At 47.7% G+C, this 21,278-nt stretch overlaps 1 protein-coding gene across 1 annotated transcript in view; it reads left to right on the plus strand.

Annotated features, from left to right (window-relative positions):
- Positions 1 to 19,564, plus strand: part of LOC132471020 (plexin-A1-like) — a 162,312-nt gene extending 142,748 nt beyond the window's left edge. The window contains 12 exon segments of the mRNA XM_060069984.1: positions 537 to 679; positions 2,918 to 3,174; positions 5,699 to 5,765; positions 8,506 to 8,652; positions 9,443 to 9,602; positions 10,346 to 10,449; positions 10,711 to 10,807; positions 11,817 to 12,007; positions 13,775 to 13,944; positions 14,237 to 14,449; positions 14,893 to 15,043; positions 15,370 to 19,564. Of these exon segments, the coding sequence (XP_059925967.1) occupies positions 537 to 679; positions 2,918 to 3,174; positions 5,699 to 5,765; positions 8,506 to 8,652; positions 9,443 to 9,602; positions 10,346 to 10,449; positions 10,711 to 10,807; positions 11,817 to 12,007; positions 13,775 to 13,944; positions 14,237 to 14,449; positions 14,893 to 15,043; positions 15,370 to 15,465 (1,796 nt within the window). The 3' untranslated portion in view covers positions 15,466 to 19,564.
- The last annotated feature ends 1,714 nt before the right edge of the window (positions 19,565 to 21,278 follow it).

Consider the following 21,278-nt stretch of genomic DNA (forward strand, 5'->3'; position numbering starts at 1 on the left):
GTCAACTCGGAGCCACTTCCTTCTCCTCTAGAGTCATGTCTCTGAGAGTCAGACGTTGGATACATTTGGCAACTTCGGAGTCGCCCAAAAAGCTAACTAGCAGATAGTTAGTCTCACAATTCAGACTACACAGGTTAATATCTAAAGTCTGATGGCAGACAACCTAATTTCTGGGTGAACAAGGTGCTTCACTTCCCTTTACATTTGCTTGCACCAATTATCTTGGTGGAGGGGCTGGGATCTTTAAATGCACACAAACCAGGCCAACAATGGTAAAGGGTAAAACAATAAGTGTTAAATTAACAAGATGTATGCTGGCCATTATAGAAATGCAATTAAAACCCCCTCCTGCAAAACACCTCCTTAACGAAACAGGAAATAAAAGTTGTATCTTTTGCCCCTTAATTTTTTGGTCTCCCTGCAGAAGTTTTAATATAACATAGTTATAAGAGTCTGGAAAAGGACTAACAAGTAAACAGCGTGTAAACAACAGGATCAAGCTCACGTGTTGAGCTGGGGCTCCTCTCCCTCCACAGCCTTTGCTGAGCTGCAGACGGACATCCACGAGCTCACCCAGGAGCTGGACGGCGCCGGCATCCCCTTCCTGGACTACCGCACCTACGCCATGAGGGTCCTGTTCCCGGGCATCGAGGACCACCCCGTGCTCAAGGAGATGGAGGTACTGGTCAGTAGAGCCCTATGCTTATTAAGTCCACATTAAGTTCTCACACACACACACACACACACACACACACACACACACACACACACACACACACACACATATACAGGCAAGCACCCACACATTCAGACTGCACCACACTCACACATGCAGGAACGTAGGCATGCACACACACACACACACGCACACATACACACACTCCCACATGCAGAGTCACGCATTCACGTGCGCGCGCACACATACACGCATATATACATGCAGAGACTTGCATACACACACGCACGCACGCACGCACACACACACACACACACACACACACACACACACACACACACACACACACACACACACACACACACACACAAATTATATTCAGTCAGATGGAAGAGCTTTGTTTTCTTTGGCAGGATTTTGTTTTGTTAGGAAATTATCAATTGAGCAAAAACTTTTTACAACTTTCAGCTCTTGCCACTTATGCTTATCTGCACAATAATCGACATATTCGATTTAGATTGAGACAGTGAATGTTGCTTAAAATGTTAGAAGGTCTGTCAGTGTTAAAGACTTCCCAAAGACCTGAGGGGTTGTGACTTTCTCTTAGTTTTAGCTTGTCTCCTTCTTTAAGTTCAGTTTGCAATAAGTTAGCCCTGGGATAACCTGCGGGCTACCAGACAACTTTGAGCCTTGAAGGCTGCTGTAAGCTGTAAATTCAGTGCAACGACCCAGACCTTGGAGGAAGGGAGTGAGCGCTAATGAGCTCGGGGTCGTACGGAAAGCTACTTGGCTCCGGCGGTGATAGTTGTGGAGGCAGGTGTGCGTGGTTACGCGGCGCTGCAGAGCATGGCCCGCTAAGCTAACAGTGAACTGAACTGATGGATCGAAGCCTTGATAGAACAAAGTGTCCAAAAGGCTATAAGGAGAAAAGGGAAAAGATCTAAAGCCCATGTTTCATGGGCTCTGCGGATAATGCGCTTTTCCATTCTCGACTCATTTCTCAGGAGGGAACCCTCAATTACCTCCCGTGGAAGTTGTGTCGCCGAGGCATTGTAATGCATTGACACCGATACGTACACTTTCATTATTCGGGCGCCGTACGCCACATACATCACACCCTAATGCACAAGCGTTGATACCCAGGTGACGTCCTGTGTTTGTGTGTGTGAATGCCGTTGTGCTGACGCTGTAAAGGCAGGGTGCTGAGACATATCTACCAGTGCTATCAACTGTATTCCTGCGGGATGGCCCCGGCGCTGCATTGGATTTTCATTTGTATGGACCAGGCAATCACAGGCCACAGTGGTGCACTAGCGGGCGGATCAATTTCTTATTACAGCATGAAGCTCCCCACTTTAAAGCACCACCGCCACAAAACTCTCTCTCTCCCTCTCCTTCTTCTTACCTATATACCTCTGGCCCACACAAGCTGGCTCTCTCTCTAGCTCTCGCTCTCTCTCTCTTTCCCCTCCCTACAGGTTAACCTATGCCACTCTCTCAACTTCTTCCCCATTGCATTAGTGTAAGAAGTTCTGGGCGATATAGTTGGGTGAACATGTACAGGAGGTGCAGAGATGGGAGTGATTTAGTAAAGGCACACAGAGGAGGGAGGAAGGGAAAGATGGAGCAGAAAAGGAAGAAAGAAATGATCAGAGGTGGATCTTTTCAAAACCCGTTTGCCACTACTCTGGCTCCCTTTGTTCCTGTGCATTGCAAAACAGTGAAGTACAGGGATGGGCCTCCTGTTATAAAGCGCGCTCATTCCCTCTGCCATCCTGCAGGACTCATTCATTATTCTCTGTGGATGCATCAAAAGGGCTGTAAAATAACTTCTTCCTCCCTCTCTCTCTCTCTCTCTCTCTGCTTTTTCTCTCGGCCTCTCTTATCTCGCGCCTCTGTATCTCTTCCCTCACTCTGTTTCTTATCTCACTCTCATCCCTATCCCACTCTTTCTTTCCTTTTCCTCTTTCCCTCTCACCCTTATGCTCATCTCCCTCAATCTCTCTTCTCTATTTACCTTCTCTCCTCTACCCCTTCCTCCCAACACCCCCCTTCTCTCTCTCTATCTACTCATTCTTCTCCCACTCTTCTCTCTCTCTCCTGTATCTGTCCCGTTCTCTCTCTCTCTCTCTGTCTCTCTCTCTGTCTCTGTCTCTGTCTCTGTCTCTCTCTCTCTCTCTCTCTCTCTCTCTCTCTCTCTCTCTCTCTCTCTCTCTCTCTCTCTCTCCTCAACCCACCCAGGTGCAGGCCAACGTGGAGAAGGCCCTGACGCTGTTCGGCCAGCTGCTCACCAAAAAGCACTTCCTGCTCACCTTCATCCGCACGCTGGAGGCCCAGCGCTCCTTCTCCATGCGCGACCGCGGCAACGTGGCCTCGCTCATCATGACGGCGCTGCAGGGCGAGATGGAGTACGCCACCGGCGTGCTCAAGCAGCTGCTGTCCGATCTCATCGACAAGAACCTGGAGAGCAAGAACCACCCCAAGCTGCTGCTGCGGAGGTAAGGAACCGGACCCCCCCCCGGGGGGAGCCCCCCCCCTGCAGTCAGTGGCAAGCGTTTCTATAGGTCTCCGTAAAGCCAACACGTCACTCGTGCAGAGTGTTCCGGGTCAATAGTGCTTGTGAGGACCTCACTTCCATCTCTTACACTGTTGTCCAGCTCATTGTCTATTATAGTCCTGTTGGAGTGGGAATGCAGGGATCCGAAAATGTAGCATTTCACTGTAGCTTCTCTCTCGGTCTGTCTGTCTCCGTCTCTCTCTCACTCTCTCTCTCTCTCTATCCCCATCTGTCTGTCTGTCTCCGTCTGTCTGTCTGTCTGTCTGTGTGTCTCTCTCTCTCTCTCTCTCTCTCTCTCTCTCTCTCTCTCTCTCTCTCTCTCTCTCTCTCTCTCTCCTCCCTCCGTAACCTTCTATCTCTCTCTTCACCCTGTCCCTGTCAGAGAGGATTACACCCCTGAGCAAACACACTCCCTGCAGAGCTAGTCAGACTGCAGAGACCTCTCCCGTGCTTGCTTGTGTACACACACAGACATTCACAGACACGCACACACACACACACACGCATAGACACACACACGCACGCACAGACACATAAAGACACACAAATATATAAAAACATACCCACAAACGAGCAGGTAAAGAGGAAAAGGTAGAAAGGTTAGACATTGACGATGGGAGGGTGTGATTGGCCGGAGGGGAAGCCGTAAATATCAGGTGGAAGGGAACAGCGGGGGTGGGGCAGGGGCGGGTGGAAGGGATGACTGACAGGAAGAGGAAGAGAACAAAGCATCCAGGGGGGGGTATGACCGGGATGAAGATGGACAGGGAGTGAGAGAGAGGGGAGAAAATGATAAGAAATGGCAGCATGAAGGTTGAGGTTACAGAAAAGACTTACGGCAATTTAATTAGCAAGAATAACAAATGAACAATGTTGTTCTATTGGGCTATCTTTACACTCTCCAGTCTATGCAAGGCATTAGATGGATGTTATGAATAAATGTTTATGATGAATACATTTCCAGATGGCATAATATATGCTGTTAAAGAAATGCCCTGGGGCTTCCACTCTTCAACTTTTCTATTCCTGAGTTGTAACTGTCGATGGTATCCAAAACCCTAACCTCGGAAGTTCGAAGCCAACAATTCCAACGGATAAGAGCTCTCGCTCGGAAGCTTCTGGGTCGTATTGACAGGAAGCAGCGTTGCCCTCTAGCATGTTCCGTTCAGGTGCGTCGACCTACTCCATTTTGTTCTGCTGACCGTTCCCCGGCTGCCTCTTCTCCACCTGCTTCTCGCCGCCAGTTGTGCTCAAAGCAAACGGAGAGAAAAATAAAATAAAGGATCACAATTGACGCTTCATAGTCTGAGAGCAAACCATGGAGAGAGCAACCGTTAGACCTCATGCGGGGCTCGTCTTACACAAACCGTGAATCTTAACCGTTGCTCTACTTCCCTCCTCTCTTCTTCTCTTCTTCTTCGCCTCTTCCCATGTATTTTAGTGTATCTCTTCTCCATTCCTGCCTCATCAAAAAAACATTTGCGTGCACACAGTGAACTAGAAAATACCCCTGTCCCGAAAGATTGAGAGGGAGGGAGGGAGGGAGACGAAATATAAAAAGGTCACGCATACAAGAAGGCATGCTGGGGAACGTGGCACAAAGGAAGCCTAGTTAGTCAACCAAGTAACTGATCGCCAAACTTACCGGAAACCTCCATTGTGTTACTCCGTTAGTATAGGAGAAAATGGCTTTCTCTCTCAATCCATATCCATCCATCCATCCATCTCTCTCTTATGCTCTGGTAGATGAATCATACATGTGAAACGTTGACTGAGTATAACATTACAAATATTAAAATAAACGCTCTGACTGCAATCGCCGACTGCAACCCGCCATTAAAAACCCTGGCAATGATCTTTCATATAGCTGTTGAACTAATTAGATCCAATGAGTTAATTACAATGGCTGTTAATTGCTGTGCTTTATTGGTATGCCGTGCGCGTGCATGTGTGCACGTGTTCACGTGTGTCCGTGCGTGTGCACGTGTGTGTGTGTGTGTGTTGGCGGCTGCGCAGGTCTTGAGGTTCCCCTCATTACGTGCCAGGTTTGTGATTAACAAGGGAAGTTGGTGTATTATACTAATTGCTGTTGTTGTTATTTTTTTTCTCTGCTGTATTTTTTCTTTAATGAAGACGGGTGGGATCGGTTAGGGGGGAAATTAAATTGGCATTGTGGGGGGGGGTTTGTTATACCAGGCTAATTGTTTGTGTGTGATGTAGGAGGAAAGCCTCCGTTATGTTTGAACTCAAGCGACACACACAAAGACAGATCAGCGTAGGGGTGGGGCCGTAGTGTTTGTCTCTTTTGGAGTACGTATGAAAAAAACGATTGCTGGTGAAAATATAAATGTATGCCTACAGGTTGAAACCCGAGGGCATGCTACTGCTACTGTTGGGATGGAGCAAGCACATTTGGACTCACTCTTATTCACCTCTGTCGACCTCCCTCTCACTCTCCCTCCCAGGACCGAGTCTGTTGCTGAAAAGATGCTCACGAACTGGTTCACCTTCCTGCTTTACAAGTTCCTCAAGGTAAGAGCGTCCTCACTGGATGTACTTTCTGCGTACGTGTGTATCTGTGTGTGTGTGTGTGTATGTGCTAAAGCTTAACTTCCCACTGATACTGTGAAAGTAGGAAAGCCATCACAGTGCTCCCGCTTATTCCACTCTTTTAAAAAGCATTCAGGCTGCATATCTCTCTTCGTCTCTCCCTCTTTCGCACTTCTCTCTTTCTCGCTCTCTCTCTCTCTCTCGTCTCTCTCGCTCTCTCTCGTCTCTCTCGCTCTCTCTCGTCTCTCTCGCTCTCTCTCTTCTCTGCCCTCTGTGTCTGTTTGGAAATGGATGGGGGATAGAATGAGTGTGGTTCGCGCCATGGTGAGAATCTCGCCACACAGCCTGTTGGTGATGGTGGAGCTAACCAGCCTAGGAGCCACACACACCACGGTGGTCCTGCATCAGCCAAGAACAGACCTTGGGCTGGACCGTCCACCAACCAGGCGGCCTGGGGGAGGGCACACGCACACAATCTGTGTCGCTGTGTGCGCACGAAGCCTGCATGTAAACGTGCAAGGCCCCCCTGCTGGCATTTGAGATTATGCAGTCTACTCGGTGTGACTGACCAATCAGAAGCAATCACTGGCCCGCATGCACAATTATAAATGCACCGTGCATAGTGATATGTGGTGGAGCGAGTGAAATGTAACATATTGAATTAAGCACAGAAAGGAAATACATTACACTACATAAGAGAAATATGGTGACATGTATACAGGGATAATAACTTTATTCTAATTGAAAAAGTATGTTGTCGATGTTGCATAAGTACAGGGAAGATGTAGACGGTGAGTAGTTGCAGCATATCCATAAATAGTTAGAGAATTATGAGTTGTGGGAGTTAGGTGTGGTGTGTAATATTTAGAAGAGGAAAGCAAAGAATGGTGTGAAAGACAAGGAGAAGGAAAGGGAGAGAAGCAATTGAGAGGACTACCCACAGTCAGCAGATATGTATGTGGTTCATAATTAACAAACCCCACCATCTACTCCGCCCGATTCTCTGAGTGACACAGGCGATGACTTGGCTGATCTGATTCTGTGATAAATCAACAGTCAAGTCTGCCTTACTCAGCGTTTTGTAACACCTGTTTCAACAGACGCCTGCACAACCAGAGAAAGTGAATTAAAAGTGCCAACGTTGTGCCCGTGGAAATGGATATCGTAGAAATAAAATGTGTGCAGCAAAAAAATTAGAGAAGTCAGATTGTCCTGAAAATAGCCCATTGACTCCGCTGTGTTGGTTGGAGAATAATCCTTTGGCCTGCTGCTCTTATCCGGAGACCCAGGAGTATGAACCCCCTAGTTAATGAAACAGGGAAATGGCTCGGAAGAAACGCAGACGCCGCGGAGACTCAGCCCAGACGCTACTTGGTCAGCAATCAGTACGAGGGCAGAGGGGGAAAGGGAGAGAGGGGGAGAAGGAGAGAGGGAGAAGGAGGCAGGGAGCAGGAGAACGAGAGGCCCAGAGCCCCAGTGCTCGTTGCCCGGCTGACACGTCTCACACACCAAAGTGCTTCTCCAAGCGTATTCTCACTCCTCTGTCATTAACCTTCTATTAACTCCTCCATCAACTAACACTCACTCAACTCGGCCTCACTCAGGTCCTCCACGTATCTCCTTCTCCTCTCCCACTTTCTAATTTTCCCTATTTTTTGGTTTCCTTCTCTTTCACGCAAATCATGCACCCTAAAAGACAAAGGGGAGCTTTGTGTGTAGGATGAGGTCAAGGCCTCGTCACTTAGTGTGAGAGTTTGGAAGAACGTTGGAAGTGCAGAGAGCAGCATTCAACAAATATACTATATCTTTCTGTGTCTATCTCTCTCTCTAACCTGTGTGTATCTGTCTGTCTATCCGTGTCTATCTCTCTCTCTAACCTGTGTGTATCTCTGTCTATCCGTGTCTATCTCTTTCTCTAACCTGTGTGTGTCTGTCTCTCCGTATCTATCTCTCTCTCTCTAACCTGTGTGTGTCTCTGTCTCTCTGTGTCTATCTCTCTCTCTAACCTGTGTGTGTCTCTGTCTCTCCGTGTCTATCTCTCTCTCTAACCTGTGTGTGTCTGTCTCTCCGTGTCTATCTCTTTCTCTAACCTGTGTGTGTCTCTGTCTCTCCGTGTCTATCTCTCTCTCTAACCTGTGTGTGTCTCTGTCTCTCCGTGTCTATCTCTCTCTCTAACCTGTGTGTGTCTGTCTCTCCGTGTCTATCTCTCTCTCTAACCTGTGTGTGTCTCTGTCTCTCCGTGTCTATCTCTCTCTCTAACCTGCGTGTGTCTCTGTCTCTCCGTGTCTATCTCTCTCTCTAACCTGTATGTGTCTCTGTCTCTCCGTGTCTATCTCTCTCTCTAACCTGTGTGTATCTCTGTCTCTCCGTGTCTATCTCTCTCTCTAACCTGTGTGTGTCTCTGTCTCTCCGTGTCTATCTCTCTCTCTAACCTGTGTGTGTCTCTGTCTCTCCGTGTCTATCTCTCTCTCTAACCTGTGTGTGTCTGTCTGTCTCTCCGTGTCTATCTCTCTCTCTAACCTGTGTGTGTCTGTCTTTCCGTGTCTATCTCTCTCTCTAACCTGTGTGTGTCTGTCTGTCTCTCCGTGTCTATCTCTCTCTCTCTAACCTGTGTGTGTCTCTGTCTCTCCGTGTCTATCTCTCTCTCTAACCTGTGTGTGTCTGTCTCTCCGTGTCTATCTCTCTCTCTAACCTGTGTGTGTCTCTGTCTCTCTCCCGTCAGGAGTGTGCTGGGGAGCCCCTCTTCATGCTGTACTGTGCCATGAAGCAGCAGATGGAGAAGGGTCCCATCGACGCCATCACAGGCGAGGCCCGCTACTCGCTCAGCGAGGACAAGCTCATCAGACAGCAGATTGACTACAAGACCCTGGTCAGTACTGAAGCGCTACGCCCACACGCTACAAATAATCACCTTATCGACGAATGGAGTGTTTTAGTGATGCGGTAATGGAGGGGGTGAGAGGCGTGTTACAGGAGGTGCTGTCGTTCGTAGTAGTAGAATTCGCAGAGCGAGGGTGGATATATTTGGTATACATGTTTAAAACAGCAAGTCATTAAATAGCAAGAAAAAAAAAACATTGGCAAGATTTAGTGTACCGCTTCTTTAGGTGGTATGACTTCAACATCAAGGCCTTTTTATTTATATCGATGAAGTCCAGGTCGTTTTTATGAACGGGCTTCTTGGCGAGAAGAAGTCTTCTTCTTCTTCTTCTTCTTCTTCTTCATTCCGACAAAAGATTCAATAATGAAGGAGATGGTTGTGTGTTCATCACATTAAAGACCAGCCGGTGCATTGATTAATTATCCATCATTCAATCCAAGATAAATAAGTTAAACAATCCAGAAACAGAATAATTCAACGCTTTTAAATGGGACATTTAATAAAACAGTTTATTGAATAAAAGAACAACCTAATGGGTTAATAAATTATTTAAATACGCAAAGGGCTCAAATTATGAATCAATTATTTGCTCCTTCAGGACACCAGATCTGCCACATTGATCCGTTTAAGACCATGTGACGCCTAGATGGTCACAGGCCTTACATCTTTGACCCGACAGTTCACGATGATCTGGGAGGGCGGAGCCTATTCTCGCTTATTTTCCTATGGAACCAATCATGAACCATCCTCTCCTTATTACCCACCCCACCCCCTTCAGACACTGCACTGCGTGAACCCGGAGAACGAGAATGCGACAGAGGTGACGGTGAAGTGTCTGAACTGCGACACGGTGACGCAGGTGAAAGAGAAGCTTCTGGACGCCGTGTACAAGGGAACACCCTACTCCCAGAGGCCCAAGGCCGCAGACATGGACCTGGGTATGCACTGGAACACACACACACACACACACACACACACACACACAGGTAGACACACAAACCCTACTCCCAGAGGCCCAAGGCCGCAGACATGGACCTGGGTATGCACTGGAACACACACACACACACACACACACACAGGTAGACACACAAACCCTACTCCCAGAGGCCCAAGGCCGCAGACATGGACCTGGGTATGCACTGGAACACACACACACACACACACACACACACACACACACACACACACACACACACACACACACAGGTAGACACACAAACCCTACTCCCAGAGGCCCAAGGCCGCAGACATGGACCTGGGTATGCACTGGAACACACACACACACACACACACACAAACCCTACTCCCAGAGGCCCAAGGCCGCAGACATGGACCTGGGTATGCACTGGAACACACACACACACACACGCACACACACAAACCCTACTCCCAGAGGCCCAAGGCCGCAGACATGGACCTGGGTATGCACTGGAACACACACACACACACACACACACACAGGTAGACACACAAACCGTTCTCCCAGAGGCCCAAGGCCGCAGACATGGACCCACATACAGAACATTCATATGGAAAATACACACGCAATGTCGAATATAGACATACAGACAACGCAGAACACACATGTACAATACACACACATGTACAATGCACACGCGTACAATACTCAACCGTCACAACTGACGTGTCTGTGTGTGCGTGTGTCTGTTCCGACCACCAGAATGGCGGCAGGGCAGGATGGCCCGGATCATCCTGCAGGACGAGGACGTGACCACCAAGATCGACAACGACTGGAAGAGACTCAACAACCTGGTGCACTACCAGGTAAACACCAGTGCCAACCCCCTCTCCCCTCACTGTAGCAACATTGGTACCTAGCTTTGCTTGCTTTTGTTAAGCAAAAAAAAAAGAAGCTCCCTTGAAAATGTAAGTCTAACACGTACAGATTGAAGAAAAACCTGTCTAGATGCGAGTGCGTTGGCGACCAACTTCAGATCCCTCCATTTTGTGACGTAGCGTGTCTGTGGTGAAGAGCCTTCTGCGGTGTGTCACGGCTGCTTTAACTTCCCAAACCTTCCCTCGCAGGTGACGGATGGATCAGTGATCGCTTTGGTGCCCAAGCAGAACTCTGCGTACAACATTTCCAACTCCTCCACATTCACCAAGTCCCTCAGCCGATACGGTAAGAGAGGTTGTGTGTCTGTGTGTGTGTGTGTCTGTGTGTTTGGGGGGTTATTTTTATGTAAGTACGTACGTATGTATGGTGGTGTGAACGATGCATTTGTTTGTTTCATGTTCAAGCCTTACTTTTCCTCTCTACATCCAAAAATACTCTCTCTCGCTATCTCTCTCTCGCTCTCAAAGCTATCTCCTCTCTCTTCATCTCCGGCTCTGTCTCTCCGGCTGTCAATCACCTCTGTTTCTCCGCTCAATCCCCCCGTTTCATATCGTATCTCCACCTTCGTCTTCACCTTCCGCTCGTCTCCTGCTTCTCCGCCTCTTTTTTAACCATCTCACGGAGCTCCCTCCAATATAATGTTGACCCCTATTACTGGTCCTCACACACGCACGCGCACGTACAAACGAGCACCGCAAGGTCTCGGCACTGCTTTCCTGACATTCTCAACCTCTCAATCCCTCCACACTTATCCGCGGAGATGACGAACGCTCGTACACGAAGCCCCCCTGCTCCGCCACACAAAATGAGGGTATCACTGTCTGACATGAAACGTGTGTGTGGGAGTGGGGGGGATTGGAGGTAGCGGAGTGACAGAAGCCGATTTAATAAGAGATGGAAGAGTGACGCTGGAGTGGACAAAGCCCCCACTCTGAATCCAAGGCAAAAAGTATTTTAGAAATGAAACTTTTCCGGGGGAGGACAGAATAGAATCGGATGCAGCATATGGAGTTTGTATTTTGGTGAACTAACAAGCTATTTATTTGAGGGTGATGTGCATGATGTTATTTGCAATTTGTCGTGCTTTTCAAAAACTGCTAAGCTACGAGCTAGTCCTCCCACGTACAATTAACCTAGTCATATCAGTCAGACGCATTTCTGTCAATAGAACATCTTCACTCGCACAAAAACAATCTCAAACTCCCGACACACAACACACACCTAACCGTCAAATACAACCCACTGAACCTGTCCTCTTCATCCTCCCTTCCTCCTCCTCCTCCTCCCTGAGCAGAGAGCATGCTGCGCACGGCTAGCAGCCCCGACAGCCTGCGCTCTCGCACCCCAATGATCACCCCCGACCTGGAGAGCGGCACCAAGCTGTGGCACCTGGTGAAGAACCACGACCACTCGGACCAGAGGGAGGGCGACCGCGGCAGCAAGATGGTGTCCGAGATCTACCTCACCCGGTTGCTGGCCACCAAGGTAAGGAGGTTCACTTTAAAGGATCAGTTATGGTTCAACGTCGACGCAACGCAATGACCACGAAGACGCCCCGACGCAGTCGTGAACCTGTTGTAGTTCTGCGTCGGGTTTCAGTGAGCGGACCCATCGCAGCCTTTGCTGCTGCGTCGTCTCGACGCAAGGTTACAATCTTTGGGAGGCGCCCGTCAGGCCCTTGCGGTGGACGCCAGGAGGGTCCGCAAGGAGGGTCCGCAAGGACGTAAAGGGTCCGTAAACTCCCTCGCGTTACGTCGACGTGGAACCATGACGAGGACTTTAGGCTCGCTTCACACCCAACGATCACGTGTGAGGGGAAGCCGTCGGGCAGATGGACGTCCAGTCACTCACATGCCCTGCACTGCTCTGGCGTTTATCCCACTTCTTACCGACATCTACTCCCTCGCAGTGACCTTTGGTAGGGGTTTGGTCGCCTCGAAGCTCATTAACATTTTTCATAACCTTTTACTCAAAAGTCTGCACACAAACAACACCCATGCACAAACAACAAGCAAACACACACACACACACACACAACATGCACATAGCACACCGATACCACACACACACATACGCACACATGCATGCACAGCGATTGAGATTGCGCGTCTTAATTAGCGGGCTGACCTTTGGCTATTGAGTTGTTTGGTTAGTGCTCCACTCCAAAGCCCCTCTCTCTCCGTGGCCTCGGGGCTTGTGGAGCCGGGTCTTTACCCTTAAAGCACAGCCGTCCACTACATGCCCAATTTCCTTGCTGTTGGATTTGTGTGTGCGGGTTTTCAAAAAGCAAGTCTGTGTGTGCGTTTGTGTCTCCTAGTCGGGTTTGTGTGTAGGTTATATCGTGAAAGGTTATGGGGTCTTAGGGCGATGTGGGTATTGATGGTTTTTGGGGAGTAACTAACGCGGGTCAATGTGAGTGTCATCATTGACTGAGTCGGTCTGCATAGGTCAAACTGTTTACACCGACACCCACTAGTCAGAAACGTTAGCCACGGAGAGCCGCCGCTGACATAATACATGTCACCACACACACACACACATGCATGCACACACAAACGTGAGAGTGTTAAATCATCTTGGCTTGCTTTTCTACTCTGTAAACACAGTGCAGTCTTTGGCTGAACTCTTTGCTAGGAAGCATTCATTACGAGACATCAGCCGGTGGTAGACCATTACAGTTAGGACAGAGTGTGCGAGCCGAGGGAACATCTTAATGGCAGCCATAACTTCTAATGGTTCAACCCATAATCCCCCCCATGCCAACTCTATGGGTAATTGCGTTAAATATAAAATCAGACGCAGGCGTTATGAAACAGCCACTCCTTTTTTTGGTAATTGCGCTTGCCAATGAAACGAATATGCTGAGAGGCGCACGGCTCATTTGGGTTCGGTGCCAGAATAGCTGTCAAACCGGCTGGCTGGCCACAACGCAACACCTCGTCCTTCAGCCACCAGTGGAAATATGAGCCTTTGAGAGACGAAGAGATGTTCTGGCTTAATCCCAGAAGAGGAATGCAGGTGTCACAGCAGAAGTATGGACTTATAGTAATGAGACTTAAAAAGAGATACGCATACAAAGGACCCATATCTATGTACACGATGCGTAGTAGTCACACAATTTATGTGCAGAATGCAAGCAAGACATTTCTCTCAAGTGTTGGAAAAGTGAATCCATTGTAGCTGATGCTGAAGGCCAGCACTAAGCCAGAATCCCTTACCTCCCCTCACCCCGCTCTACTCTTTCCCCTGCAGGGCACGCTCCAGAAGTTTGTGGACGACCTGTTTGAGACCATCTTCAGCACGGCCCACCGGGGCAGCGCTCTGCCGCTGGCCATCAAGTACATGTTTGACTTCCTGGACGAGCAGGCGGACAAGCACTCCATCTCTGACTCCGACGTACGGCACACCTGGAAGAGCAACTGGTGAGTCCGCCTGCACCTGTGAAAGAGTGTGTGTGCGATTGTGAGATCATTTGTACGTGTGTGTGCCTGTGTATGTCTTCCTGGTTTAACGAGTCATCAGGCCCAAGACATAAGCACGTCCTCAGTAGAATATTACCATTGTAAGATTAGCGTTAGCAGTGAGGCAAAATCTCTCTCGCTTCACTGCTCACGCTACATCATGCTACATTGCACAAGCTTCGTCAGATATTTATTTAACCGCTGTCTCTCTCTGTCTCTCTCTGTCTCTCTTTCGCTCTCTCTTGCTCCCTAGTCTTCCTCTGAGGTTCTGGGTGAACGTGATCAAGAACCCCCAGTTTGTGTTTGACATCCACAAGAACAGTATCACAGACGCGTGCCTGTCCGTGGTGGCCCAGACCTTCATGGATTCGTGCTCCACATCAGAGCACAAATTGGGCAAGGACTCTCCTTCCAACAAGCTGCTCTACGCTAAAGACATCCCCAACTACAAGAACTGGGTAGAAAGGTATGTTGTCGATTCCAGCTCTCTCTCTCTCTCTCGCTCGCTCGCTCCTGGATTTACTGTTGTTGTTGTGGGTTTGTCGACCCATTTGTTTGAGGGATTTGTATGCTGTTCCTGTGCTAGGGAGGTTGATGTTACGGCTGTTGGCCGATTATTGAGGATTTCACACCTTATCTCTCCTCCAACGTTTGCTGGTCCTTGATATTTATGCTTGCTGTTATTTTGTTACGCACCTATCTTGTGTTTTGGTTTGTCCATACTAAACGATGCCCATTGCACCCTCCCCACCTCTTTCTGTCCTCCCTCATTTCTTCTTTCCTCCCCTATCTCTTCCCCCTTCTTCCGTTCTTACATCTACCCTCCCCTCCCTTCAATCCATCATCCCCGTCCTATCATTCCTCCTTTCTTTAACCTCACGCTTCTCTCCCCCCCCCCCCCTCCCACAGATACTACTCAGACATCTCCAGGATGTCTGCGATCAGCGACCAGGACATGAGTGCCTACCTGGCGGAGCAGTCGCGCCTGCACCTCAGCCAGTTCAACAGCATGTCCGCCCTGCACGAGATCTACTCCTACATCGTCAAGTACAAGGACGAGGTGAGAGGACACTCACCCTGTCTTTTGCTCCAAATCCTCTGGCTCTAGCATGCTATTATATTAAGATCAGCTTTGCGCACCTTTGCTTATATCTCCTTCATGCGTATATATGTATGTGTGTGTGAGTGTCTATGTCCTTCTTGCAGTCGGTCGAGTGGATGAACAACTGTGTGACGTTATGCCCTTTGAATTGTGCTGTTTGCCGAGACCTCTCACCAGGCCGAGGACCATTTCTCCATACCATGTTTGGTCCATTTTCCGGTGAGTGCTGACACTGTTATGTGCATGTGTTTGCTCACCTCCTGCTCTTCTCCACCGGCCTGCAGATCCTGTCGGCCCTGGAGCGGGATGAGCAGTCCCGGAGACAGAGACTGAGGAGCAAACTGGAGCAGGTTATCGACACGATGGCCCTGGCCAGCTGAGAAGCAGTCCAGCGCCTCTGATCTCCTCCTCCTCCTCCTCCTCCTCCCTCCGCCAACACCGCCGCCGCCGCAACCACCACCGCCTCCACCACGACCTCGTCCTGATCCTTCTCCTCTGCTTCTATTTTTCCCCACCCCCCAAGCCCAGCCCTCCCCATCTCCATGTCCCTTACCTCGCTCCTCTCAACCAGAGAACCAACTGAAGTTCAGAACCCCCTGGTAAAAAAAAAAAAGAAAAAACCACAGGAGAAACTGCAAAGGACTAAAGCAGCACACTGCAAAATAGGGGGAGTTCGGCAGAGATGGGTCCTGTGTGTGTGTGTATGTGTGTGTGTCTGTGCGTATGTGTGAGCGTGTGCACGCACGTGCCCAAGTGTGTGCGACTATTTTCTGTGCGCGTGTCTTTGGGCCGTAGTCGGTGCACGGATGTGTGCGCACGGGACATTGGGACATGTCCACGTGCCTGTACGTCCCTCACCTGTCCCCAGGAAAGCATCTTTGATTGTCGTGGCTGTCGTGGTTTGTGGTTCGCTTAAATTCTTTTGTTTTCCTGGATTTCTTTCTGTCAAGCAATGTCCAGTCAAGCAACTTTATGAAATCGTGAAGGAACTCGACCGCAATCGGCAAACCGCAGGCAGACGAGAGAGAGAGAGAGAGAGAGAAAGAAAGAGAGAGAGGGAGCGTTCTGGAACATTTGAGACGAGACCCCCAAAGGATTGACGTGGGGGCCCGTCAGGTCACGTGACTCTTATTCTGACGTCGACGTTTGGGAAGGACTCTTTCTGTTTTTGTATAAATGTAATCAACTGCCCACTCTCTGATCTCTCGCCACTTGCATTACTGCTGAATTTGCACAATTTACAGAAAACGATACAAAGGAAGACTATATAGATATTATATATAAATACAGCTATGTTTTTAAAGAAACAAAGATTAGGGTCATTTTTTTTCTTCTTCTTTTTGAATCACCCAACACAATAAAAAAAAAGCTATGAATCATTATTTAATATTACAACTTTTAAAAAGAAAATCAAGAAAATTATGAAAAAACAGACGTTGTCCTGTGCCATGTTTGCTTTTGAATGTTGTTTAGTGCGGACATTTTGTTGGATGGAATGTGCAACCGTATGATTTAAATATGAACATGCCTAGTGACTGAAAAGGGTTTTAGTGACAAAAAAAACGAGTATACGATGCTAGGGCAGTGAAACACATGATGTGCCCTTGCCTCTCCTCTGACCAGGACGGTTTCTTGAAGCTCGCTGCCTCACTGCAGTGCTGACCTGAAGTTGACGTGTCTGGTTCACACAACGGTGCAATTTGTTGTTGTTTTTTGCTCTTTTTTTTCCTGGAGAACCAAACGGTGGGCGATTCACCTGGGAGGGTTGCTGTCCTCATGGCCGTAGCCCGGTGTGGTGCCGGGGGGGGTCCTGGGGAAGGGTTCAGTGGATCACGGTACGGCGACCCAATGATGAAGTAGCGACGTTGCACTAACCCTCTGCAGACCGTGAATAGTCCCGCTCGGCCCCCCCCCGCTTCACACACATCTCCCCAATCTTTGTTTAGTTTTTCTTTTCCTTTTTCTCAGAGATTCAAAGTGACATTTGCACCAGTCCGCAGCCTGCCTCGGCTTCCTCCGGTTGGTCTAGGGCAGACCAATTGCATTTTTTTCTGACCCCTCCTAGTCGGAGCAGGCCCGGTGCCTGATGGGTAATGGAGTCCAGGTCTGAGGTCCGGTTGAGGATTAGCCTTTATTTTTTTGAAAGGAGCTGAAATGACAGGGCACAGCTAAACCAAGCGCTGATAAAAACACAAGCTGGGGGGAGGGGGGGAGCTGTATCGCTCTGCAAGACCTTATCAGTGGTAACACCCCTCCCTCCAATGATAGTGGGGCAAGGTGAATATATTTGGAGTGTTCCCCCACCACCGCCACCTCTTGCCCGGTCTGGGAAGAAGGGCTCTTAGGTTAATATATCTGAGAGAGGGGGCGGAGAGATGGAGGGTTTAGCTGATCCTCCTCTCCCGGTAGCCTCCAGCTCTCATCTCTCGCCATGTGGGGCACAGGCTATTTTATGATGATTATTATTATTATTATTATTACTGCTCCTTTAAGAGGATTTGCATTTTTTTTTTTTTTTTGGTCTTGAAGTCATGGTATTTTGACTGTGGTGAGAAACAATGTTTTCCTTGATTATTTTTTTTTTTATATAGATATTTTTTGGGATTCCTTTATGCTTGCCGAATAACCAAACTGTGGTCTGTATAATGTTTTTTTTGATGTTATCATTTGTAAATTGTATACTTTTTTCATGGTGAACAGATGCTAGTTGCCTATTTTTTGTAATACGTTTTTTTTTTTTTGGGACATGTAAATTGTACATTATGACACACAGAAGACAAACTTGTCTTCAGTTTGCCTGAAGTCTACGTACTTGACCGTTCTCAAGGTTTTATTTTCCTGATTTCAAGGATCAACATGAAACGCATTGCATCAGAGGAGTATCTGTGTCTTTTGTAAAAGGAAATGTGATTTGCTGCTTTTATATTTTGGTTTCCTCCAACATTAGGGCTGCCGTTCTCTTTTGCTGATCATCAACGCCGTTGCTGTTCATTTCCTATGCCAGGTTCCTTAAAAAACAAATCCAACAAAAGACAGTTCAGAGCATACAACAGGCAACATTCTGACTCAATCTTTCCCAGCCTATTCATTAGCGAATAAGGCTTCATGGCAACACTGATATATATATATATATAATATAGTTATAATAGAGATCTATATTACATATATATATGATATATAAATATCATCTAGATCCTATAAAACTTCATGCATAGAGATATGCTGTGAGCCAAATACAGCCTTGAGGGACCAGTCTGCTGTGATTGGACAACTGCCAACATCACCTAGTCGCTTTCTTCCCTTCTGCTCTAGCTGTCTAGGGACACACATACACAGCAAAACCAAACATCTCTGTTGCGGTCCTACCCCTTCACGTCCACATTTCCGCTTACCCTGGGTTCCAGGGTATTGAAACCGGGTCCCCCCCCCCCGCCCCTCCTGATACGAGTACAGTGCTGATTTTCAGCTGTGTCTGTACATTAACACTCTCCAAAACACACGGTTGGGTAAAGACATCTACACAAGCAGGAGAGGGAGGGCGAGAGCTCAGTGCTGTGTATAACAGACACTATGAATTATGGGAAAAGTATTAACTGTATATATTGGGGACAACGACTCGCTCTCCTCTAAAGCACAGTCAGTACCACCGAGAACGGTAAAACGCTACCATATTGCTCCTCTGTAAGACGTAGAAGATATTTAGAAGAAGTGTCCATTCTCAGGTTCCGGAGGCGTATTATTCCATATTGGTCACATGACTGCTGAGGGACTGGTGTTCTCTGTCCGCATGGCTGTTTGGTTTCGCCTTTTCCTTTAAAGATAATATGTGCTGTGAAAGTCCAGGGCGCCATGTTGTATTATTTTCTAGGTAAAACGGTTTCGGCGGGGTCCCCTTAAGTCTGCACTGTGTGGTGTGTTGAGTCGTATTTAATCAGTAGGGATGGATCAGATATGCAGCGTGTTTACCTGGCTGTATGCAGGCTCACTGGGTGGGCTGAGGAGCAGTTGATTTACACTGTGTGGACTTAACAAACTAAATGAGATCTGAAGTACTATGAAAAGCACTCATCTTGAGGAAGTAGCTCTGAAGTACGTTTTTTTTTTTCTTTGACCTGTTTTCTTAAATCACATCCGACATTCTCCAAAACAACTTTAAGGTGAGAATTGTACAAATGTGCCCCCCCCCAACACCCTCCATCTATTAAAATGTTCATGGCAGCATTTCTGTTACTGCTCCCTCCTTCCCCAAACTGAGTCCTCCATGGGATCCCAGCATATTGAAATGAAACTTGGACGGCAATGGCAGAAAATCAAGTTTTAATACAACACTGATTCTGATACATTTTTAACGAGTTTCAGACTTGAAGCAACTGTGCAGGTTAACATTCATTGTGTAAATATTGTGTTATTTCCTATTTTGCATATTTACTACTTGTAAATAAACACGCATCAAGGAGAGATTAAACATTTTTTGCTAAACTGCGAGTGGAGTGAAATTCTTAAAATTTTAAGCAAAAAAATGGCACTTGATACAACAAACTGAAGCTATAAAATAACTTTAATTTGTTGGATTACAACACTAACCTCGATGTTTTACTTTACAGAGAAGTACTAGTACTGACTAGGAGCTCATCGCCCTCACAATGCTTAGAATTCAGAGAGCAGTTTGGATAATGGAGCCATTTTGCCACCTCAGCACTTCATCCCGAGACACATAATTCTGTTGTCAGTTGAACGTCACGTGCATGATGAATGAGAGACCATTGGAAGGCACCAATATACCACCTTGGCCTTTTCTCACGGCCGACATTCACTGCCCCGCGATCCCACCACCACTTACTCCAAATTATGAAACACAGACACACACACACACACACACACACACACACACACACACACACACACACACACACAGGACTCAATGAAGCCGGATAGACAGAAAATGTTATCGTCCGCACCATGTGTATCCAGTCGGGCTAATTCAATTAAAATTCCATCCGAGGAGGAGCGCTAAAATTGTGTAATGGTCGTGGGAGCAGTGAATCTCGTAATGATCCTGTCAAGAGGCAAATGGCCTCGCAGTGCCAACGGTAAGATAAATCCCTATTTGGAAAGCACCAAACTGCTCGTGTCCCGTCCACCACCACCACCACCTCTATAGCATGGAACATACCGTAGTTAATAAAGCCATGATCTGCGTTGGCCCTCTCCCCCTCTTTTAATCTGTCTTAGTTACAATTGGAGAGCGCTCCATGCGTTTTATCACACGTTCTTAACCGAGTTCTATTTTAGCCGAGCAGCCTTTAGATATCTGTCAGTGTGCGTTGCGTCAAGAGTGCAGCGGAACCGCGGCGCTCGGAGCGGAAGCGCCTGTCTCTGTCTCTGAGCGGAAGCGCCTGAGATCCACCGCCGCACGGCTGTACTTTCTCCCTGTGAGGCGAAGGTGACAGCCGTGACCGGTGGGGAAGGCCACGAGACGGATTACTGTCACACTGCTAGATTTATGATGCACAGGAAGAGAAAGGTGTGTGTGTGTGTGAGCTCTCAGTTTGATGACCGTTCATTTGCTGCATACCTCTATCGTCGCGCCCCCCCCCATTCTCTCTCACACACACACACACACACACACACACACACACACACACACAAGTCTTTGCAATGACGAGTAGCAGCTCACCTTCAATTATGAGAGTAGGGAACTGAAGCATCGTAAACCCTGGGATAGTCCGCCAAGTGCACCGTTAAAGGCTGCACCTTGCCTTGCTGCACTCATCGAGACGCTGGAGAGGGATAGAGATAACTTTCTTTGATGTCACAATAACAATGAAGTCATGTCATTCATAATTGTTTTTATGTACAAAGAATGTATAGCTGCAGACAATCGTAATTGATTCATGCTTCCTTAATGAGCGTAGGTTGGTCACAAAATAACAACGCATTTGATTGTTAAGGTAGATATTTTTGTGAGAATATGAGAATTTGGTCAAGGCTTCTCTTCTCAAGGTCCGCCCACGCTGCCAGTTTTAATCACCGTTTTAACACGAGCTGGGACATCAATAGCACCTGTGAAAATGATGTTTTCATGGAATGATGTCGAGTAACTTGCTCATTTGAAATCTATTATTCGATTAAAAATGTTCAAAAGTCAACTGGTACAGTATATTATTAACTGTGAAATTAGAGAGAACACCCG

Source organism: Gadus macrocephalus, chromosome 13 (genome assembly GCF_031168955.1).
Source record: "Gadus macrocephalus chromosome 13, ASM3116895v1".
In the NCBI taxonomy this organism is placed as follows: Eukaryota; Metazoa; Chordata; class Actinopteri; order Gadiformes; family Gadidae; genus Gadus; species Gadus macrocephalus.